Source organism: Protopterus annectens, chromosome 9.part0 (genome assembly GCF_019279795.1).
Source record: "Protopterus annectens isolate FY-2018-M chromosome 9.part0, PAN1.0, whole genome shotgun sequence".
Classification (NCBI taxonomy): Eukaryota; Metazoa; Chordata; order Ceratodontiformes; family Protopteridae; genus Protopterus; species Protopterus annectens.
Genome location: NC_056743.1, coordinates 1172082197 through 1172107310, shown reverse-complemented (window position 1 = coordinate 1172107310; position 25114 = coordinate 1172082197). Strand labels below are relative to the sequence as shown.

Sequence of the window (25114 nt, the reverse complement as noted above, 5' to 3'; positions counted from 1 at the left end):
TCATCTGTGGAAGGTACTCGGGGGTAACAACTTGCATTTCCTATCGTCTCACAGTGTGCTGGGAAGTAGAGAGGCACTGTGAGACGGTACGCTGAGTTAATGAGTTAACAGGGATGTGTACACTTTTTATATCCACTGTATATAGTTTGCTAGCAATGAGAACACGAAAACTTAATTGATGGTATTGATTTGCAGGATAGTGCTCACTACTGACAAGGGGTAGACTAAAGGCAAACTTTCTTGTGCACTGTCACAAACTTGTATCTTTAGCGAGCATAGGAACTTCAGGGAAAAGATGCTGAGTATGCATTTGGTAAAGTAAATAAACATACAAAAAGTCCAGTCAAGGTGTGCTATTTTTGTAGATTAGCTGATATTTTTATAATATAATTTCCTCCTTGGGTGGTTTTACTGTTTACCTGAAACCAATATATCCATCTCCAGCTTTATTTTCTTTGCTGAACTAGCAGAAGAGAAGCCCTTCTGAACACTTGAGATTGCAAGTGTTGATTTTGTTTCTGTTATCCTAGGTAAAGCAAGTAAACCTAACACCACTAGTAATATTTGTCAGCTTAGTTTTATGCATACAAATCTCCACTAGGAGATGGATAAACCTTTTTCTAGTCCGGTCAGATCCCATCCTTCAAGAAGGATGTCAGTTTTGGGGTGTTTGCTTTAAGGGGGAATTCATTTCAGGAATTCTGTACTTGTTACCTGGTCAAAACGTTCCACTGTCAAGAGACATTGTCTTCTGGATTTTCAGTCCAGGTCTAGAGTTGCTGTGCTAGTGCATTCTTCATTGAAATGTTCTCCTTGTCTACCACACATTAGAATCTGTGAAAACTAAGGCTTGTTGGCTGGTGATATTATACACAAGTCTACCATACTGCAGGATCTTTGAGAGTAGCTTGTGCTAATCAACACAACTTCCCCTCTTTCTCTTTTCAGATGCAGAGCATTTTTTTCTGGGTTTTCCAGATTTCTTTGTCTTTTCCTTAATGTGTCATAAGAAAGTCTTCAAGGTGTACACCACGAGCTTGTATTGTGTCAACAGCGATAAAAACCCTCTTTATTCGAAGAAAAACAATAAAAATGTTAAAAATACACAAAATTTCCAGCTGAGATTAGCACTTTCAGCTTCTTGAGCCTTCTTCAGATCATAAATAAGTTGTTGTTGTTTGTCTTTTGGCTTTTTCCCGGTAAGGGGTCGCCACAGCGGAACTACGGTCCGCTAATGATTGGCAGTAGATTTTTTACAAAACGCCGAGGTGCCAGCTCGACGCCCAACCTTCAACGAAGGCACACCCATTTACGCACGCATGTCTTTCGAACGCTACCCAACCACGGGAAGGACATGCAGACTCCAAACAGAAGGCACTCCCAAGCCACTCCGAGAATCGAACGGGAGAACCTCTTGCTGTGAGGTAACAACGCTACCTCCTTACCACCGCAGCATATAGATCATGGGTAAAAACATATATACTTTGTTGCAGCCAGTCCAGTGGCTTAAAAGTATTTTTTATCCAATCAGCAGTGCACCTCATAACTCTTAGTCCTTGGTCAGAAAAAAAACTCTGCACAAGATCTAGCTTCCAATTAGAATCCTTTGCTGCTGCTGCAGTGTGCTCAATCAGGTACAAACACACTCTGTTCTTTGATATGAAGTTCACTGCTGATAGGATAAAAATATTTTTAAACCACTGGATTGGCTGCAACACGGTGTATATGTTTTTACCCAGCACTTATTTATGATGGGCGGCGCAGTGGTGCAGCGGTTAACGTTGTCACCTCACAGCAAGAGGTTCACCGGTTCGATTCTTGGCTGGGGTGCCTTCTGTGTGGAGTTTGCATGTTCTCCCTTTGTTTGCGTGGGTTTCTTCCGGGTACTCCGGTTTCCTCCCACATTCCAAAGACATGCATCTTGGGCATTTCTCCCCAGGCCTCCGCTGAAAACAGGCTCTGTGGAACCTAGTCGGACTTTCCCGGTCAACAAATGATAAATAAAATAAAAATAAAATAAAATCTGAAGAAGCCGAAAGCACTTACCTCAGCTTGGAATTTTGTGTGCTTTTAACATTTTTATTGTTTTTCTTCGAGTAAAGAATGTTTTTATCTCTGACGCAGTACAAGCTTGTGGTGGTGTAACTTGAAGGCTTTCCTACTTTGCTGTATCGCTTTGGGACACCTTTGGCAGTTGCGGTCGATTGATTTTGTTGTTAATTTGTCATAAGTAGTTGATGGAGACGCACATTGGTCTACAGTACTAAAGTTAATGAAGATTGGAGGTAGTTAGATTCCACTAGTGGCAAGAATGTTGTATTGAAAGTTAGATCCTGCTGACTGAGTTGCAAAGAAGGTTCATTGTGTTCAATTGCAATGTTTTTTTTTTCTTTTTCCATTAGGCCTCCTTTGGTTTTGAAAAATCCACTGTGGGGTTGTGACATTTGCAGATGTCGAGTTCTCTAGTTAAAGCATCGTCCTTTTTAGATACCAATACACTGAGGAATTGATGCCAGACATGTAATAGCTTTGACTTCTATATCTTAGAATTGGGAAATTATATTTCCTTTCCTTCTTTATTCTTGCGCATTTTCCTGTTTAGGTTGAGTGATGACCACTTTGTACAGGTGATGTGCATCCGGAAAGGAAAACGCCTGGTTTCAAGACTCCTCCCTTTTATGCTAATGGAGCAGGCTGTCACCATCATCATGGCAACCATCCGCAACCTGCCTTTCCTGCTCAAAAAAGACCAGCAAGATGAGGTAACAATGTAATCCTTTCTTTCCCATGAATCCCTTTTGTAGTTTCTCAGACAATGTTATGGTGTTGAAACAAAAGATTTGTGAGAAGAAAAGCAGATGTTTAGTTCTTAGTGAGAAAAAAATGTAATGCATTTTAAATTAGGTGGATTACAAGACCAAAGTCAGTTTAGCAAAAGAGGAGGTGATTGGTATAAGGCAAATTTGTTTGGGTTTTTTTACTTTAACACAGCCAGTAGATCCAGTGGGATATACTAGGGTAAGGTTTGCTGTGGTTTTAATTTAGCTTAGCCTTCCCCAGGCCACCTCCAGCCTGTATTCAGGGCCAGTCAGGAAAATAAAGGAGCTTGGGCAGCATCATACTACTACTACGGAGGAGTGTTTTTCCTTCTACATTCCTATCCTGGCCCACCCACTAACACTCTGTGGTTGCCTCTTACATCAGAGCTGCTCTTCTCCTTACGTTTGCAAGGGGCTGACATCAGTAGGACTATGTTTCTCTGATTTCAGTCAGGCAGATCAACATGTAGATTTGTCCCAAGCTCAAAATCTCAAATCTCTAATTGAACCTGGCTCACATGGGCCATAATCAGCGCATTATCCCTTTGTGCCACAGGCATTATTTTGATATTTTTGGATATTATGGCGTCCCAAGTTCTTGATTATAAATTGCACAAGAAAAGAGAGGTGTTCATCAGTTTTTGATTTTATTTTAGTCTGGTAGCTTAACCGGCACAGATGCTGAGTTATAAATGCAGTGCCTAGTATTTGATATGTTGCCTTGTGATATAAATTGAGTGCATAGTATTTGATGCATAGTCAGAATCTGTTGTTGTCTTCTGCTGCTGTCTCTTTGGGAGGAATGGTGATTGTGTGTACGAATGTCCTCATTGTGTAATCAGAATTGAAGTTTTTATTGCTTGATGATGAGGCCTGAGTCGATAATACGCAAATAGGACATGGAGACTGCTGGCATAAAGTAGATATTGTTCCTTATTTTGACTTGGCATGCGTTTTAGGCTTAAGCCTGGAAATTCCAGGATTTATATGCTCACTGCACTTTTAGGCTGAGTTTCATGATCCCCTGCTCCAGCATATTCTTTGTATATGGAAATGGTTTATTGTCACTATTTCAGAGAACTCTGACCTCATGGACACGGACTTTAAGTTGTGTGATTTTTGCAGCACGTGTTGGGGTGACACAACTACATTGGAAGTTTGCAGTCAAAATAGCATTGGGGTCTAATTTTTAGTGGTATGTATCAGCTTGCATATTGTGAGAGGAAGAGGTCTTTTGCAGTTTTTGTTTCCTGGGAATACAGAAGCTGTGTAAATATTTTTTGCCATCTGGTTCCTCATAATAGGAATTGACCATTCTGGTTATTTCAGTTCATACCGCCTTATTCATCTATTGAGCACCAGGGAAAAGCTGAGAAAGAAAGTTAAATTTACAAAGTGTAGGGAAGATTTTTATTGTTATACTATGTGATGCTCCACTTATTTTTTTTAAGGGCATGCAGCGTAACAGGCTGCGGCTAGTGCTCACTGGAGACAAATGCTTCACCGCATTTAATAGAATTATGTATGTAAGATAATCTTGGAGTGAGTACCACAGTGACCTGAATCTATGCCCATTATTACAACTGGGACCTGTCAGACTTCCGAGTCTGATTTTCTCATTGATTGTCTTGTACATCTTAGCTGAAAATTTCAGGTTTTTGTGCTCAGTCATGAGTTAAGCATTTACTAAGGATAATAACTCTGGCTCCGGTAGTTTTGTCATGTAGCATTCTTTTTTTTTTTATTTTGATATCCCTAGGCATACCTGTCAACTGTCCAGAATTTTGCAGAACATTCATATCTTTGCTTCATATTTTAGGTCTGCTAATCATAAAATTTGTGTTTTGTTTGGCAAACAATTAAGGGTTGATGTCACTAAATAATGACAGACATTTAATATTCAAGTTTTGTATCCTTTAGAAAATGCATCATGCAAAACCTGTTATTCTAGCAACTTTGAGTTTGTAAGAGCAGTTTTTAAAATCTGTCCCTGATTTTTGGGCCTTTGTTCTCCCAGGGTTTTGGCTTTGTCCAGAAATATTGGGCTAATATGTTGAGAGGTATATCTGTAAGATATGGGCAGTCAGTTAAACTACGTTTTAAATTGACTTTTAGAATGCACTGACCACAGCTCAAAACAGAACTACAGAATAAGTAAACTGCAAACAGTGCTGCTATTTTGGCTATAATGGATTATAGTGGATGATAAAACATAAATATATCTAACACAACAAGATGGCCATAAGGTAGATGGACTTAAAACACAAGCTGGTTCTTCGTCCTAAGGTTTGGAAAGTCACTGGCACTTCAGCACTAGCCATTGATTTGTTGATATTCTTCATTATGGGGTCTGCCAACACACTGTCCACATTTCTGAGAACTCTGTTAATCAGCCTAACTTGTTCTTGTGCGTTATCTTCCCTAAGGGCTGACATTTATGTTAGCCCTCCTCCTGTGTTATCCTTGGTTGTCAGTGCCCCCTTGGAGGCTGAAATTGGGGTACAGATGTTTCGCTGTCTCAAGGCCCTTTTAGAAATTATTGCTGCATCACAGCTGGATGCCATTTCTGAAGTACTTGGATATGGCCAGTGTGTTCTTTGAACATTGAGAAGCTGCTTCCTGTCCTCACTGGTGCTCCAGCTGCATTTTTCAGGATCCTGTGGGCCCTCAAGAATTAATTACATTTTCTTCCTACAAAGAAACACTGCACAGGTTGAGCTTCCCATGCTGCACATGGTAGACCTTACACCTGCTACATCTGTCTGCCATTGCTTTGTTTGATAATTTCCTCCTTTAACTAGAAGTGTGTTGCTAAAGAATGTGTTGTGGCATAGTTGAGGATTCATGTTCTTGTCCACCACGTGGTGAATCCTGTATGTCTGTGATACCTTCCCCATCGAAGAGAGATTTTTATTCCTTGATTTTTTTTTTTTTTTTTGTTTAACTCAGATGGAAGTGAAAAAAAGGACTTGGGCCTTAGCTGTGTGGTGCAGAGCAATGTGGCCCTTACTGCACCCCAGATAGCCCTAGAACAAGTAGTGACTTGGATGCTGTAAGTGCCAGGCAGGTGAGGATGGGAGTAAGCAAAGCATAACTCACACCTGGGGGGTAGGAGTTGTTCCCAGCCAGCTAGAATTGCTCTGGTGCTGTAAGTTAAAACTTTCAAAAATAGAAGGAGCTGGAATCAAAAAAGATGTAGGCTGCTGCTTTCCAAGCCACTTATGGTGGCCCTATCCGAGTGGGCATTGGTGTGGGTATTCAAAGGAACATGCATATGCAGATAGAGGGAAGTAGGATGTCTCACTGATGTAGTACTTATGTCGCCACCAGAGGTTGTGGTTAGTGCATGCAGAGAACAATCCCCCATAGCTGCCTTCATTGTACCTGTTTAGAGGAGGTGGCACAGTCTAGTGCCCCTGCCTGAGGAAAGGTAGGGTCCATCCTAAAACACTGATAGCCTTGGTTATGAAGGGATAAGACCAAGCCCTCACACTGTAGGGTAAAATGCACATGGTCTCCCAGCAGCAGCTGGATGCTCAGGCATAGGAACAGGCTGAAGCTGCTGCATGTGTCTCTGGAAAAAGAGTCCCTTCCTCTCAACTGTCACTATGTGGATTGAGGCCCTACCAGATTGAGAACAAATGGGTTCAAAATTCATTTGAGGGAAGCTTGATGGTTGACAGAGGGGAAAAACCTAAATCAAGGGAAAAAAAAGATGAGGACTTAGCCTACTTTACCTAGATCCACTCATCTTGTCCTCAGCCCTCCCACCTCCACCATAAATGATGTCTCTTTCCAGGAAGCATTAATGAGGGAGCACTGTAAATGCGGGATGAAGGAGCTGCTTGAGTGGCTTAAGTGTTACCTAAATGTATTAGGGTTGAGAGAGACTAAGTGCTAACCTGTTCTTCTCTTGTTATTCAGGCATTTGAGGTTACCTTTAGAAAAGGCTCATTAGCGCCTGACATTCTTCGAGTTGTTTCCAGGAAACTGAAATGCTTTTACCAAATGGAAGAATTTCAAAGTCATTGTCATAATCAGCCCCCCCTTTTCACATTTTCTGCATGAGGTAAAGGTGTTGTCAACTGTCGTGACATCTCTCAATTCACTGCCACTCTCCTACTTTCTTTGACAGTCATACCTGTCATAGGTCTTTTCTCACACAGTCCATCCATCTCTTTGCTGGATGTCCTTGTTTCTTCTTGTCGTCTTCACCAATCCATCTTCTGCTTTCCTGCATATGTACCTGAACCACCATAGTTTGTGTCTTTGACCTCTGGAACTACAGCTACTTTTATCTTCTGCTGTAATGTCACCATTTCTTTGTCTGTCCCACAGTGTGCAGTCTACCTCCCATCTCAGGCACTTCATCTCCATCACTTCTAGCATCCTAAACTGTTCTGCTTTCACTGCCCAGGTTGCTGTGCCATACTGAAGTACTGGTCGCACAACTGTTTTGTACTCCTTTCTTTTCAGTTTCTTTGGCATTCTTATGTCATACACTACCCCTTATGCTCTATGCCTGTTGGCTGCACCCTGTCTGATTCTAGCTTTAACCTCCTCAGTTCTGCTGAGCTACCACTCCCACATACCTGAAGCTGTTAATTGAGACAGAAAGGAAGTTAGTGAAACAGGTTTTTATCTTATTCTGATTCCTCTATTTGCTGCCATGACAGCTGTCTTGTATGTACTCCATTTCATCCCCTGTGCTTTCTCTTTTGCATTCCATTCTCCTATCATTTGCTGAAGTTCCTTTTTAGAATCTGTTTGCAATGCTTTATCATTTGTATACAACAGTTTGGTTATTCTGTCCCTTGAAACCTGTTTGCTAGTATAGTACATCAGTAGTTGGCTCAAAGCTGAACTCTTAACTAATCTCTACTCTTGTTAGTACCCATCTGAGAGTCCTAAACACTGTTTGTACTTGTGTCCCTGTACATTGCCTTCATTAATTCTACCAGTGTTTCCATGACTTCAAACCAGTGCTGAGCTGACCAAATCAGCTTTCTTGGGACCTTGTTATATGTTTTGTACAAGTCTAGGAATGCCCAGTTGGACCCTTTGCTCTTTTCCCCTGTCTTTTTCACTGCAAACATCAGATTGGTAATGCTGCAGCCTGGTCTGAATCTGAGCTGCTCACTTGCCATCTTGCTTACTGTTACTCTGAATATATTCATTTATCAGTCACTCTCTGTGGTACTTTTACACAGTGTGGCTAGTGTTTGTTATCTACATATTGGACACAGCTGTGAATGTCCCCATTCTTTTGCACAGCGTTGAGTGCTTATTTACTACTCATGTGGGATATGCCTTTCTTTCCATACTGCTGTGAGTACCCTCGGGCCATTTCTCCCATAATCCTCCCAACATTTTGATCATATCTCCTGTGGCCTCACCTCAGCCTGGTGCTTTCCCTGACTTCATTTTCTTAGTACTGCTCTTAACATCTTTTAGGGTGGATTCTTTCCTTTTTTAATGTAGGTTGTCTATGGGGGCAGTACAGCTTATCTGGGTTTTCTTCATTCATGAGCAGTTTGGAAGTACTCTTGCTATCTGTGTTTGTCTGCTGGACTGGTAAGCAGATTGTTTTTGGCATCCCTTATGCATGGTACCTGATGACAACTTTCTTTGTCTTTTTGTCTTTGACTTGCAACCTGATAGAATTTCTTTGCGCAATCTGCTGAGCCAGTTTCCAGAAACTGGTAGTGTCTCTCTGATGCCTTGTTCTTTGCTATTGCAACTGACAAACCAGTATTCCTTTTTAGCCTGGTTTATTCTTTCTATCTCCTATTTTTTCCTACACTGTTTTCTTTTAATAACTTTCTAGACTTCTTTATTCCACCAGCAGCTTTCCTTACATGCCTCAGTCCCACACCTGTCTGAGCTGCATATTTGCTCTGTAGTCTTCACACATGCTCTCTTGAGATGTTGTCATTCTTCTTCTTATTCATCATCTCTGCCTATTTTCCTTCTTCCTGAGCTCCTTTCAACTGTTGTACTTTTGCTCCAGCCAATTTACAGATCTTTGACCTACTGTCTCTACCTTTCAGGGTTTTTTTTTGACCACTGGTTGCAGCTGATTATCTCTACCAATGTTTTAGGCTGTGAGCCAGCTGTTGTATTGGGGATTATTTTGCAGTATCTGATATTGCCCCATGCCCTATCCTTGCTAAGAGGAAGTCCTCATTGCATGTTGGCCTCTCTTGTATGTGTGTAATCTTGTGACTGTCTTGCTAAACCATGTGTTGGCCACCATCATTCGATTTGTCAGCCAGTAATCTAGAGTGACCTGTCCTCTTTTACTCCTATTGCCCCACCCATGTGGACACCGATATTTCTGGTATCCTGTTCAATTTGCCCTGACATGAGCATTCAGGTGACCCATTATGAACAACTAATATTGTCCAGCTTTATCTAGTAGGTCCCGCAATTGCTGACTGAATGCAGTCAGTATCTGAAGAGGATGATGGCAAGATCAACCAACAGAGTTTTCCTTAAGTACTTAATTTTCTGTTCTGAATAGAAAAAAATCTGGTGGCTGTTTCTGCCATCATTTCTTCGGATATAGGTACATGGGACTGTCACATCTGATGCCTGTCAATAATACTTTATCTAAAAACAAAGAAAGTTGCGTCTAAGATAGATTTGGCAGGCAGATCTGTACCTCTTCCATTATAGACATATGAACATTTAACTGCCAGACTTTCATACTCCAGTGTCAAGGAGGTGTCATTAAACATGTCGAAGATAAATGTAGGGAGTTCAGTTATGTAGATCTTACACTATCTATTTAAAATTTTACAGACAACTCAAGAGTCAGTAAAGCATGCTGTTAAATGTGGCTGTGATGTGATTGATGCATGGACTACACACCCTCCAACTTAGTCATCAGATGGCATACATGGCAAAAGATTCAGCAGTTGTCTCAGGACATCAGAGGGCAGCTACTGTACATGCCACTGGGCAGAAAAGTGCTTTTTGGGCTTCAGCTGCAGGAAGTATTCAGTAAAACCGGTGGAGAAAAGGTCTAAGAATTCAAACTGTAAAACAGCTCTTTATTCTGTACCACTGTTAGAGTATAATATTTGTCATTAGGTAGTGTTTCTTCTACTTAAAGCAGTCTCATGCTGAATATGTTAAATTAAGACATTCAAGAATTGCCATTGGAGAGATGTCTGCTGCTTCTCCGAACCTAGTCGATTGCCTCAATATCAGGGTACTGTCCATAATTTCCCCTCCTCAAACTAGAAATCCTGCTAAAAGAGGGTCGCTATACTTTCTAAGAACAAGCGGTCAAGCTCTAAACAACAGACCCACAGAAGATTAACAAGCGGCCAAGGTTGATATTCATTAATACTGTAGTGTAAAGAATGCTTAAATAGTGTTCTCTAAAAGGGTACGGACTTGGTTCATTTCACGGCAGTAAACCCTATAACCTAATCCAATTCTAGTAACTCCTCTAGACAAATTTTATCCAAAACAAAGTTCATATTTTCCATAGTAAGAGGGATTTGTTTTAATGTTCGGTGAACTATAATAGTAAAGAGGTTACTTTTATACTCACCTTATTCACTGGCCTTTGGAAACTTTGAGGCGGTTTTAGCCCCGCTATATCAGTCCCCTCCCACCACCTCTGACGTATCTGAGGTTATACATCTCCCTACCTGTGGTGCCATTTTTCAATTACTGCTGCGTCTCCGAACCTAGTCGGTTGCCTCAATATCAGGGTATGTAATTACGGACATTGAAAGTGAATAATCTCTGTAAATGTCTTATAGTGACATCTTGTGATGGTAGTACTGCTAGTTAACAAGTAAGGTAGTTATTCTTTGTGTAGAAATCTAGTACCTATGGATTATTGAACTGGGTTATTACCTGGTGTTAGCGTACTTCTAAGACGCCAATGCTGTATCCACAGATAAGGCCTCTGGAAATAGTTATTACCTTTAGTTGTCATTGATGTAGTAGATATACATATATTTCCTGTAAATATCTTATAATTTTTAAGTCTTAAATAAGGTAGTACTGGTCTATAAACGCAGTCTTCTGGGGCTTAATCTTGCATTTACTTGTTTTATGAGCTCGGCGGAGCTGGGATATTCTGATACAATATAATAGTTAGCGTTTACTGTAAAATAACTCCACTGTGACTATTTTTAGCTAGTTGATAGAAATTTCTCAACTATATTGACTACTGTTAAGATATAGCAGATAAAAACTTTCAGAGGGAGAACAAAGATTTTACTGCTGACTTGCTATATAATTGAGAAGCATTCGCCTTACTTACAGGAACCATTTTTAACTTGCTTATGACCGCCAGTGTTAAATTCTTCTTGTCGCTGTTGAACTAGCATCTGTTATACCCAGTTTAAATATCTAAGACTGTATTTTTCTTTAGTTTTAATCGTACTGTTTGATACTGTGAAACTGTGTAATCACGATAGAAGCTTCAATTGTAAGCCTTTGTGTTGTTCCATCGTATCTCCCTTCAGGTACTGTCCATAATTTCCCCTCCTCAAACTACAAGTCCTGCTAAAAGAGGGTCGCTACACTTTCTAAGAACAAGCGGTCAAGCTCTAAACAACAGACCCACAGAAGATTAACAAGCGGCCAAGGTTGATATTCATTAATACTGTAGTGTAAAGAATGCTTAAATAGTGTTTTCTAAAAGGGTACGGACTAGGTTCATTTCACGGCAGTAAACCCTATAACCTACTCCAATTCTAGTAACTCCTCTAGACAAATTTTATCCAAAACAAAGTTCATATTTTCTATAGTAAGAGGGATTTGTTTTAATGTTCGATGAACTATAATAGTAGAGAGGTTACTTTTATACTCACCTTATTCACTGGCCTTTGGAAACTTTGAGGCGGTTTTAGCCCCGCTCCGCTCGCCCTCGCTTCGCTCCATACATAATCACTTCCCTGTTACCTCACCACCCACACACCACTTTTCCGGTTAACCCTATTTATACCACTAGGGAATAGGCCCATCACCCTAGGACAATGCATTCCATCCCTTCCACTCTCAACCCTAGACTTATAACTATACTTCTCATACTACCACTCATACTCATCCCATATATATTAACTAGATATGAAGACAAGCTATACTCAGGCTTCCACTACCCCAAAAATAGAACCGCCACCCCACTTATCTCACCTATGGCCGAGCTCACAACCTACTATCTAACCGCTACAACAACTAGACCTCTCAACCAGTATCTTAACAAACCAAACCTAAAACATTTTAAATCCAAATATGTTCAAAAATTACTACTTAAACTAATGCGACTATTAGATTACCTAAGAAAAGACATAACTAAAGACGGTGACATCCACCCTAACCCAGGTCCATTGTCCACCACCAAACCTGATACCCCACCTTTCTCTCCCAGGTCACCTCATTCCATGCAAATTTACCACCTAAACATAAGAAATGTAAACAATAAAGTACATAACCTTCATGCCCTTTTAGCAACCTATCTCCCCGACATATTGTGTATAACTGAAACATGGCTTAAACCAACAACCAAAGATAATGATATTTTACCACCCGGCTATAACATACTCAGGGCTGATCGTACAAAGAAAAAAGGAGGCGGCATTGCGGTCCTCTATAAAAGCTCACTAAACGTCTTACCTTATCCCATTCAACCTCCCCTGTTCTCCAACGCTGAAATTCTAGCCCTAAAAGTACAACTAAACAAACAAAAAAGTATAAATCTAATTGTGATCTATATCCCCCCTGGGAATAACCCTAGCACACTCGAAAATATTCTTAACTGGTTAGCTAATAACTGCCCTCAAGAAACAGTTGTTCTGGGTGATGTTAACATTGACTGGAACCTATGCTCCTCAGACTCCAACACCATCCACCTAAACCTTTATGGCTTCTCACAGATCATATCCTCCTCCACCAGAATAGGAAACCCTAACCAAAAAGAGAGTATCCTAGACTGGATACTCATAAATAGTCACCCTAATATGTACAAGACCGGGACTCTTCCCAATGACACTAGTGACCATCTCATCACATACATAAGAAAAGACAAAGCAGTCAGCCCCAAATCGCCCACTTACAGATCTGTACGAAACAAGAAAAACTTTGACATCACAAAATTCCTAACATAACTCAAATCCTGTAATTGGTCAACCCTAAAGGATCTTCCCCTAGAGGAGGCAGTAACATATTTTAATACCACATTTATAACCATACTTGACTCTCATGCCCCAAAATGATTAATCAAAACAAAATCACAATTAGCACCTTGGCTAACAAATGACTCCAAAGTCAAAATCAAACTCAGAAACAGCATGGGATAAGTGGCGTACAACTAGGCTACCCCTAGATCGTATTAAATTCCAACAGCTAAGAAATGAGACTAAAAAGCCATCTCACTTGACAAAAAAAAATATTACTGCCAACTACAATATAAATACCAAAATAACCCTCAAAAGTTCTGGACAGGAATTAATAATCTTCTCCACACAGGTAAATCCTCCACTCCTACCCCAGGAACACTATGCAATGAGAACCCAGAAAAAGTAGCAAACTCCTTTAACACCTTCTTTACTGAGACTATGCAGTCCTTAGCCAAACAATCACCCGCTACCTCCTCCTCAATAACATGCTCTTTTCCCAGCACACCACTCTCCTTCAACCTTCAGCCCATCCCTACTTCCTTGATCCGATCTTTATTGAAGAAACTAAAGTCAACTACCCTCTCTGCAGATCTTCTCCCAGCCGAATACCTGCAAAAAGCTGCAGATGTCATAACATACCCAGTCTCTGTCTTAATTAATCGAACCATAACAGAGTCTACTATCCCCTCAATTTGGAAAATATCTTATGTAATACCACTCCATAAGGGTGGCGCCTCTACAGACCTTTCAAACTATAGGCCAATAGCCATGTTGCCACCACTTGCCAAGATCATGGAAAAATGTGTGCACAATCAACTTCTACATTACCTCACCCAGAATAATCTTCTTACCGACTCTCAACATGGTTTCAGACCTCACCAGAGTACTACCACTGCCCTCCTTTCCTTCACTGGTACAATTAACCATAATCGGAATAACAAAAAAATATCCTCAGCTCTCTTTCTGGACCTGTCAAAAGCATTTGACATGGTAAACCACCAGCTGCTACTCCACACACTGAACACTCTGTACTTAGACAACCAAACCCTTGATTGGTTTCATGCTTATCTCTCCAATAGACAACAGGCAGTACTCTGGCAGAATCAGCTCTCTCAACTCTTACCTAATACCATAGGGGTCCCTCAAGGTTCCATACTAGGACCTCTTCTCTTTTCAGTCTTTTTAAATGATCTTCATACAGTCATCCCTCAGGCCGTATGCATTCAATATGCAGATGACGCTACACTACTCTGCCCTGATACATCCTTAGTCAACCTACTATCCACAACCCAGCTCACTTTGACTACAGTAGAAAACTGGTTATCAGGCCGAAACCTGATCCTGAACCCAAACAAAACCAAACTACTACTCTTTCATCCTACCCAGAAACCCTCTCCTATTCCCTTTGCTATACATCTAACAATGGGACTATCATCTCCCCTGACTCCCATACCAAACTCCTTGGAGTTACCATTGACAATAAACTGCGATTTGACATGCACATTAACCAGACCATCAAAACCATTAACAGGAAACTAGGGTCTCTATACAAAATAAAATCTTTCCTAACTCCAAAAGCCAAAGTAGCCATTGCCCGCTCACATCTCCTCTCAACCCTACTATATGCCTCCTCCATACTGACTAACCTTAATAAAGTTGACCTGAACAAACTTACAAGCTGCTATAATAACATTGCCAGATTTGCAACTAGCATGCCTTACAGGAAGCACCACTGCCAAAACCTAAAAAACCTGGGCTGGATTGAACTGCCAAACCTTCTTCATTTGAACTAACTCCTTGAGGCTTTTAAAATTCTCAAACAACCTGGCAACTCTCCAGCACTGAAAAACCTTATTATACCGTACACTAATCTTAGCTGCTTACGCTCATCAAATAGGCTACTTGTCCAAACAGTCAAATCCCATGACTCAGGGGGAGATACTCTGTGTTTATCAACACTATTAGTAAAATAAGGAACTCCCTCCCCTCTAACCTCACTCTATCAAGCTCCCTGGTCCAATTCAAAAAGGCTCTAAAACTCCATTTCAAGTCACACTGGCTATGTCAGTGCTCTGTCCCAGACTAACTCTTCTTTATGAAGCCAAAGTCCACGCTCCAACTAATGAATATCCCTAGGACTTAAACTCTTTCATTTATGATCTAACACTGTATTACCTAATCGAATAGATGCCCAAAACATGAAGCTTGACAACTTCTTACTATATAATAGCATAATTTCCGCTGCTATACAACTGTACTTTGAGAGTGCTACTCCTAAGATGTTACTTCCTTAGATCATATGCAATTCTCATGTTCTTTTCCCCATTGCACATGCTATGTTTCTCCTTCACCTATGTGTTATTAATGTAACAATATGTAACTTTGTAAATTGTATGACATTTGCTTTTGTATCCCGTACATTATTTGCTGTAAATTTGGAGCTTTTCTCCCAGGGCCTCCGCTGAAAATGGACATGTATCCAGTTGGATCATCCCGGTCAACAAATGTAAAATAAAATAAATAAATAAATAAATGTCAAAGGCCAAGGTAGGCAGTCAGGCAGAATCAGCGTTCCCCTGCGCAGCCAAGAAGGTACATCCCAATCTGATTGCAGTCACCCCTTGAACTCCTTTTCTCCACTTCAACAACTATGAAGTAGGCTTTCCCTTTACAAATTTGAGTGGTTTGATCTAACCACAGGACAGTGGGTAACACAGCTCGTGAGCTCAGAATAGTGTTAATGGTCATTCCAGTATTCATGTGAATACCTTATTTCCTTCTTAACCTTGTTGGAACCAACTCCAAAAGACATACTAGCATTGACAGCATTAAAGAAAATCATTTTCTCATAACAAGGACAAGTGTTCTTTTCCACACTGTTCTTAATCTCCAGAAAAGTTAGACCAGGCAAGCTCATGCTGGATTTGTCAAGGCTGAGCAGGTTTCTGTCAGTAAGTAAATTTAGGATGCTCATCTCCTGGCCATTTCTACCTCCTCTGTTTTCAAAGCTACTGTATGTGAAGGCTGCCATTGGATGCCATAACTGCTTATCCTTTAATTCAAGGAACACAAAAAAAATCTGTTTTGAGGCAGGATCAGAACATTTCCATTTCTCCGTCTTGCCCTTTGGGTTTTCTTCTGCTGCTCTGCGCTGAGCTCTGGTATTTGCCTACCTCATGCTGTAGCACTTCCATATTTATCCATACCTGCATTTTTGCTTAGCTCACTAACTAAGTTTATTAGAAGTTGAACAAAGCCTTTACTTGTACTTTTCACTGTTTCACTAGATCAAGGATGTCCGTTAACCTGTAGAAGTCCACTGTCAATGTTTCGCAAACCAGATGCTTGCTAGGGACTGACTTCAACATAAAGAACTGCAGGATGTTGTCTTGAAGTTAAGTGCAGCTATAATGATTTCCTTATTTTCTCAGGCTACTGCTGTACCCTGCGTAACTCTGAAAACCAACTTGAAGCTTCTAGGGTACATGTCCTCTTCAGTAGTCATGGTCATTCTACTGTGGCTGTGCATAAGGAAACTGCACTTAAACTTCCTTGGGAGTGTAATACTCCATTACCCTCATCCACAGGGAATTGTATTTATGGATGGCACAAATGCTGTTCTAAGGACCCCCTCTTTGTCAAGCTTAAAAAGGAGCATTTTTTTGAACTTCAGCACCTCTGACCTGGCTTAAGGAGCATTTCTTTGAATTTCAGCACCTCTGACCTGGCTTGAGATGAAGCACTGTGTTATACTGAGGTTGCAAAACACTTTGGACAGTATGGACGAAGTTGTACACACCAACATCAGTCTTTTATTCCTTCACTTCAGATCTTTATATCAGACTTTATAGTCAGGAGTCCTCAGTCTGCTTACAGGCAGTGCTGTGGCTTCTTTGTGTTTCACTGTTGCAGTCATCACATTTGAGTTATCTGCCTGCAGGTAGCCCTCAGTCGGCCTGAATACCAGAGTCTTGGGATTTCTTCATCGGTTGCTGTCACTACTTCCATGACGTCAGGTCATCAGGGGTATAAAACATGCAGCCGATGCCATTACATCAGTCTTTTTGCTGTGCGGTGCCCGAAGCAGAAGCAGCTCGCAAGTGCCGGTCGGCTGTCTCCTGAAATTTTTGCTTTTTGAGTTTGAGACCTGAAGTCTTCTAAAAGATAAGTATCCCGTTGGGGATCCTTTCTGCTTGCTCTAACCGATGTCAGAAAAAATTAATAATCATCTTGCCTGTGGAAAGCAAATACCTCACAGAGATTTTCATTCTTACTGCGTCACCTTTTTAGGCCCAGACCACGACGTCCCATGCTGTCAGTTTTGTGCCTTGTTCAACGCCCGAACTATTAGTCGGACTATTTTTGTTAAATTCTTTCGCTCTCTATCTCCGTATTCCGAAATGGCTTCGATAAGTTATCCAACTACCGATCTTCTGAAAAAACGTAAGGATAAAGACAGAGACAGACCGCATAGGTCCAAAACTGCCAACAACGCTACTGTTAAGCTAGTTGCCATTCCGCTGGTACTCGGGTGCTTTCGCAGCCCCTGATACTGCTTCTACAGATTCACAGGCCTCTACTGAGACCCATTCAGAGTCCAGTATGCCGCGAGATGCTTCTTCGACTATGGAACCTGCGAGTGTCTCTACCTTGGATGGGTCCGGAGCCGCTGTGCAGGCATTGGCTTCTGAGGGTGTATTCAGGCCTTCCGATTTTCATATTAAACTGACTACTTCGCTTCAAACCAAAAACATCGACTCTCTCAGGCCTAGTGTTCGCACTACGCCTAGAAAACCGACGATCAAAGCACATTCTCAGGCTGACCTGCCACAAAAACAAATGCTTAGAATGTCAGAAGACCTTATTACTTTAATTAGGCGAAGTCAGCCTTCCCCTTCAAAAAGACAAAGAACTTAATTTCCTTCTGATTCTTCTGATCAGGAGTCTGATAACTCTGACCCTTCTGATTACCAGGGCATATCCTTATCTACGTATGAGGATTCTGATGCATAGGACTCCATTCCCTTTGCTTTCCTACCAGAAGATTTTTTCTTTTGGTGAAACCCTGCATACCCTTAGGGAGCATTTCCTCTGGGAGAACCAGGACTACTCACAGTCCAAAAAGAGACTCTGGGAATTTTTAAACTTGCCTCAGGACAGGCCTCTAGCTATCCCTCCTGTTCTGGAAATTGTAGATTGTCTTCTTGGAATCCAGTCTTATCCTGATACTTTGCCTCCAGCTCCCAGGAAACCTGACAGGTACTATAGAGTACCTGACTCCCACAAATTCCTCTTTAAGAATCCTACTGCAGATCCAGAGACCATTTCCCAGGGACCTAAAGGCATTAAGGCTACGACAACCAAAAATCCTATCCCTTCAGACAGAGATTCCTAGGGCTTTATATAGATTGGTTAAGAAGGTTTACACCTCTGCTACTCTTGCCATCAGGGCTTTAAATTGCCAGTTTCATATGTTAAAGTATCAGCAACAAATTATGGAACTAATTAAACAGAAAATTATGTTAATTCCTGATTGTGCAGAACATAAAGATTTACAAGAGTTAATGTATTCTGCTAACCAAGTTGGTAAACCTACTTTGCAATGTAGTTTTGATGCCTTAGAAGCATCTTGTAGGGCTGCTGTCATTGGGTCTGTTTTTAGAAGGCATGCTTGGCTTAAGGAACAAACCTTACTAGACCATGTCAAAGCAAAATTACTAGATGCACCATTAAACCAAGAGCGTCTGTTTGGCAATAAGGCAGAAGTTCTCAAAAGGATGGAGGAAAAAGCTAAATCTATGCAAACTGTTGAAGATTTCTTACAAGTACAGCCACCTAGACTCAATAGGCATTGGCCTTCAAAAACCTGGTCTTTTCCAGCCCCTCCCAGACCTTCTCAGTCCAAACCCAGGGGCAGCAGACCACCAAGACTACAGTCTCAGGGCGTGCACAGATCTAAGCAATGGAGTGCCCCCACCTCCAAAACAGGTAGTAGTAAGCCACCATCCTATGGTAAAATCTCACAATGACTTATCCTTAACTCTGCCAAGCCTTACCCAAGTACTTGCACCTTTAGGAGGGAAACTTGGCCTGCACGCCAAAAACTGGGAGTACATTACCCAGGACAGATGAGTCTTAAATATTGTTTCCCAGGGATACAGATTCCACTTCCACCCACTCCCAACCCCGAGCAGATGGCTAGACCTCCCCCCAAACCAGTGGGCAGAGGCCCAAAAGCAAGTACTTTCTCTTCTCAGTGTCAAGGCTATTCAACCTGTCCCAGCAGAACAAAGGGGACAATGCTTTTATTCCAGAATGTTTCTGGTACCCAGAAAAGAAAACTCTTGGCGTCCTATCCTGGATCTGTCTATTCTCAACACCTTTCTGGTGGTTCCAAAATTCAAAATGCTTACTCTACAACAGCTGCTTCCTATGCTAGCCAAGGATTCCTGGCTAGCAACCCTAGACTTAAAAGAAGCTTATCTGCACATCCCAATAAGGGAATCTTACAGGAAATACCGACGTTTCAGAGCAAGCTCTATGCACTATCAGTTCTCTGCACTTCCCTTTGGCTTATCTACTGCACCCAGGGTGTTCACAAAATGCCTAGCTCCAGCCATTGCATATTGCAGGCAGAGAACAATTCAAATTTACCATACTTGGACGATTGCCTGATTCAGGCGGACAGTCAGGAATTGCTACTTCAGCACCTGGCATTTGTAAGGAGACTTTTAACTTCACTGGGGTATGCCATCAGTGAAAATAAATCATACCTGGTACCCAGCCAACAGATTGTATTCCTGGGAGCAAGCTTGAACACAGCTTCCCAGATGGCATTCCTCACTCCAGAAAAACAAATTTATTTGACAAACTACTTCAATCTACAGGCCACCAAAACCCAGCTATCTGCAAGAAAAATACTGCAAGCCCTAGGGTTCATGGCCTCTTGCATTCTACTAATTCCATATGCAAGACTGCATATGAGGAAACTTCAGTGGTACTTAAAAGTGTCTGTTATCAACATTCTCAGGACCTGGAAACGATGATTCCTATCATTCCTTGCCTAAGGACAGAGTTCCTTTGGTGGGCAGAGGCCTGCTACCACAACAAGGGACTCCCTTTCACTCAACCCCCTGCCACCCAAACCCTAACAGACGCATCAGACTATGCATGGGGGGCTCACGCGGCAGGACAATGCATTCAAGGCAAATTGAGCCCAAAACAAATGCACCTGCATATCAATCTAAAAGAAATGTTAGCTGTACAGAATGTTCTGACAGCCTTCAAAGGCCTTAATCTTCCAGGACAACAGTTGGTAAAGGCAAACAACACCACAGTTATGTGGTGCATAAACAAGCGGGAGGAACCCATTCCTACCCACTCTGCAGACTAGCCATGGCTCTGTGGAACACAGCCTTGAGCAACCAAGTGCACCTGCAAGCGCAATTCCTAGGTTCATAGGTTCATAGGTTTATACTAGGCTATCTGCCCTAAGGCATTTATAAGCCTAGCCCAAATTTTTGTGGCTTACGCCACCCCTTATATGAAAAAATACTGTGCCCATTAGTTTGTTGTGCCTCTGTCCAGCAGTGACACAGAGATGATTCCCGGGGTAAACCTACGATCTCCCATCCACAGGTCTAGATTTCTCTTGAACAGAGTCAGCGAGGTGCTCTGCCTCACATGGACCGGGATTTTATTCCACAGCATAGGGAGTCTCTGAGTGATAAATCTATCCCTCCAGCACGTCCTATTTATATTCGTGCTAAGGTTTAAGTCGCTTGCTCTAGTGGTTTTGGTGGATTTGGATTTTTTGAGGTGGAGCATGTCCATTAATTCCGGGTTGGACATGGCCTTGTATGTCAGGCACATGTCACCTCTGAGCAGACGGTATGCAACTGAATAGAGCTGGAGTTTCTTCAATCTGGCAGCATATGACAGATTTTGGAGTCCCTTTATCCTTTTGGTGAGAAACTTTTGGGGTCTCTCCAATTGCTGCAGATGTCTGGTGAGATACATCCCGAATGGGGCATTGTACTCGATCATTGGTCTGATAAGTGAAGAGTACAGGGGAACAATGACCTCACTAGATCTGGATGTGAATCCCTTCATGATCAGGTGGGCAATGTAGAAGGTCTTTCTAACCACTTTAGCAATGTGAGTGTCAAAAGAAAGGCCACTGTCAACCTGGGTCCCCAGGTCCCTGATAACCTCTTCTGTGCTTAGTGGATTGCCACCTATATGGTAGCTTGGGGTTACCTTGTTTTTCCCGAAGGGTATGACTATACATTTTTGGCGTTTAACTTCAGGCCATGGCTCTGGCACCAGCTATCTGTTTCCGTGAGTCCCTTCTGAAGGATATCCGTGTCCGATGCACTTTCCACTATGGCTCCCAGTTTGCAGTCGTCTGCAAACTTTGTCAGCCAAAGTCCTCCCATGCTGGCCTGTACTTCTGAGAAGTAGATGCCAAACAATAGGGGGCCAAGGACCGAGCCCTGTGGGACACCACTTGTGACCGGCTTGGAGTCTGACACAGCGCCAGCAACTCTAACCCTGTGGGTTCTGTCCTTAAGCCAGTTTGCAACCCATCTTGTGACATATGGGTTTACATTTAAGCTGGTAAGTTTTTCTACAATACCCGAGTGGGGTATTGTGTCGAAAGCCTTTGCAAGGTCAAGGTAGGCTGTATGGACTGCCTTTCCTCATCAATGGCCTTGGTGACTGTTTCAAGAAGTCGACCAAGTTCAAAAGGCATGATCTTCCCTTGACAAAGCCAAACTGGGTCGGGTCCAATGTCTGCAAGTCCCTATATCTTTGTTTATGAGCTCCATTATGATCCTCTCCATAGCTTTGCAGACTAGACTTGTTAAGCTTATGGGGCGGTAATTACCAGGGTCCGTAGAGGCGCCTTTGTGGAGTGGGACCACAGTTGCCGTGACGCCACTCCTTGGGCACGTATCCTGTGGTAAGGCTGAGATTAAACAGCTGCCTTATGTGCGGGTTAATTCCTCATTTAGCTCGTGTAGCACACAGCCGGGGACACCATCCGGTCCCATTGATGCTGTGTTTTAGCTTTAGAGAGAGCAGGCCTCACCTGCGCCTTTGAGATGTCCGCGAGCCCACACTCGGCTGCGATAGTTATCTCTCCTTTAGGGGAGAGGGGTGAAGTTTGCACTGAACCTGTCTGCCAGTATGTTGGCAATGTCTGTGGGTTCAGTGATTTTTGTATCATTTTGGACTAATTCTGAGCATATCTGGGAGTTTCCACCCAGGTTCCTAACATAGCTGAAAAAGGCCTTATGATTGTCCTTTGAATCCATGGCAATTTTCTCTCAAAATTGGCCTTAGTTGATTTTATGAGTGCTCGTATTTTTTTACTAATAATGATCAGGGGTGACTTCCCTTTTATGGATTTTGTTCGATCATGTAATAGCTTTCTCCTCTTATTGTAAAGTTTGTTAATGGCTGGGGTCCACCAGACTGGACGTTTGCCCTTTGTGGAAAGAGTCTTGGTTTTATTTGGGATTGCCTGATCCATGCAGTCCTGGAGGTGTTCATAGAAGGCATTTGTAAGGGCTTCCGCAGCTTGGGTTGTGGTTTCCTCTGGCTCAGGGGCCTTGAAGGATACTACACCAGTCTTGAGTAGTGTGAAGTTTGCTTTAGAGAAGTTCTTCACTATGGTCTTTTTTGTTTGGGGTGGGGGCGGGATGTGGATTTCCAGTGAGATTAGTTTATGATCAGATCTCACCAATGAGGGATATACTTCCGGTGTGGAGCATTTTGTCCCCATGTTTGTGACAATGAGATCTAGTATATTTCTCCTCTCGTGGGAACAGTGACTAGCTGTTCCATGGCATTTGAATTTATGAACTCCAGGAACCGTTGGGCTAGAAAGTTAGGGCTTGAGTAATGTTCCCAGTCTATATTCGGGTAGTTGAAGTCACCCAATATGATGGTGTTTGGAGATACATTTATACCCTCCAGTGTCTTCAGGAAGGCTGTGTGAGGTTCCTGAGTTTGAGAGGGTGGCGTGTAGCATGCTACAATTTGTAGAGCAGTTTTGCCTATGGTTAGTTGCACCTGGATGGTTTCCGAAGCTTATGCGTTGCCACCAACCTGGAGGTGTGGGTATCCTTTATGAATATGGATACACCCCCTCCTTTTGTGGTGTGGTCCGGGTTTTGGGGCCGGAACGCATGATATGAGGTAAAACCTAATAGTGCTGGGGTGCTCTCAGGAGCCTTGAACCAGGTTTCAGTTACAGCACAGACATCGATGTTCTCCATACTGAGAAGGGCCTCGAGTGAGTGCATTTTGAGATTTAGACTTCTGGCATTGAGCAGCATTACCCTCAGTTTCTTCCCATTTTTGTTTTCTAGGGTGGTAGGTTTAGAATTTGAGCCTTGCCTAAAAAGGCACTATGGGGTGGCAAGAGCCTTAGCCAATATCCGGAATCCCAGGGGTACAGGTGCAAGCCGTCCCTTGCGAAGCAGCGTGGCTTGTCAAGCATGTCATCCCAGGCAGACAGACACTGGATCCCCTTTGAATGACACCAGACATTACGCCAATTGTTAAAGCTGATCATCTTGTCTCTATATTGTGGCATCATTCTTGGTGAAGGAAGGATACTGCTCAGGGTTAGGGTCATACCTGCCTGGGCTACATAATCAGAGAGCTCCTCTATGTCTCTTTTCATGTAGTCCAGGGAGGTACGTCTCAGGTCGTTCACACCAGCATGGACAATGACTGTGTCATATTTGTACTTGCCGTGGAGTGACCCGAGTGCTTCTGTTATGTGGCGGATTCTAGCGCCCGATAGGCAGCGTACTGTGACCCTCTCCTTGTTCAGCCTGGTGAGTGGGACGTCAGTGTGTCTGACTATGGAGTCACCTATGACAAGTATGTTTGGTGTTGTATTTGGCGTTAAGGTCTGTGACTGCTTTGCACACTGCTTTTGTGGTTTATGTGTTGCTTGTGGGGTGTCTTGAGGTAGCAGTTGTTTGGGTGTCTGCTTTGGAGGCCTCTGCTGTTTAGGTAAATTTTTACTCAGAGCCTCCGAGTATGTCTTTGTGTGTTTATGTGTTTGATTCAGTGGAGTGGTAGCATTATGTGAGGCTGGTTTTGTGGTGTGTGTAGTTGCCTTCTCCTCCTGTCTGGTCTTGCCAGTCCTGAGTTGAGAGAGCTCAGCCTCCAGTTTGGCTAAATAGCTGCATCTCTCGCAAGTATTTGTGTTATGTGGGAGGAGGAGAGGGTTGTCTGTGTACATGAGGCAGTTATAACATTGCCTCAAGATTCCCAGATTCACCAGCTGGACCAGAGAGGAGATTGACAACTGACCTTTGGACATGCTAGAATAATATTGGGAAATCCTTAATTGAAAACAAGGGCCAGTGGGGAGTGAGGGTGTAGTGCTTTTAATTTTTAGTGCTGACTTATATAATTGCTTTAGTGAGCAAGTGCCAGGTAACTTGAGTGCAATGTGTTACAAGTAACTAAATGCAAAAACGACAAACAATAACTTTCTTTCAAGTGAAACAAGGAAAGAAGTACAATAAGCAATGCAGATATCACTAGTGATCCACAGAAGCGCTGAGAAGTTGCGTATTAGGTGGAATTAGCTTCCAGGGAAATAACAAGCAAACAAACAACAAGCATATAAACAAAGCTAGATTCAGCAGGCCTGGATCTAGTCTATGCTAGAGCAGACAAGGTGAACCAATTTCAGTAAGATACAGTTCAGATATGCATGCACTATAAGCCTTTAACCAGAAATTCCCAGCTCAGAAGGGCAGAGTCCAGCCTCTCCTCCCACAAGAGTGCAGACCACGAACCCTCTTAATGCAAAATAACTGGCTTGAAGGCCCAAGTGCTTAAACCAGAATTAATACACTTTTAGAATAACAGACACTGAGCCCTCAATCAGCAGTTCTCAACCTAGAAGGATGTAAGCTACCTGTTCTGCCACAACAGTGCAGACCACAAACCCTCCCAGTGCAAAACAACTAACTGGTCCGAAGCCCAAGTGTTTAAACCAAAAGGCTTAGAATGAGTTACACCAAGCAGTAATAAATACAATTGAGTATTTTAAGATGATGCAAAAGTAAAAAGAAGTAGGTAAAAACACAAGTACAGTAAAAGCAGATGAAATTT

The 25114-nt window shown here is 42.3% G+C and overlaps 1 protein-coding gene across 1 annotated transcript in view; it reads left to right on the top strand.

The window, feature by feature from the left end:
- The window catches only part of PATL1 (PAT1 homolog 1, processing body mRNA decay factor), a 1960792-nt gene that overhangs the window by 1460141 nt on the left and 475537 nt on the right, over positions 1-25114 (top strand). The window contains exon 15 of the mRNA XM_044084059.1: positions 2603-2762. Coding sequence (XP_043939994.1) covers positions 2603-2762 — 160 coding nt within the window. The remainder of the gene's footprint in view (positions 1-2602; positions 2763-25114) is intronic.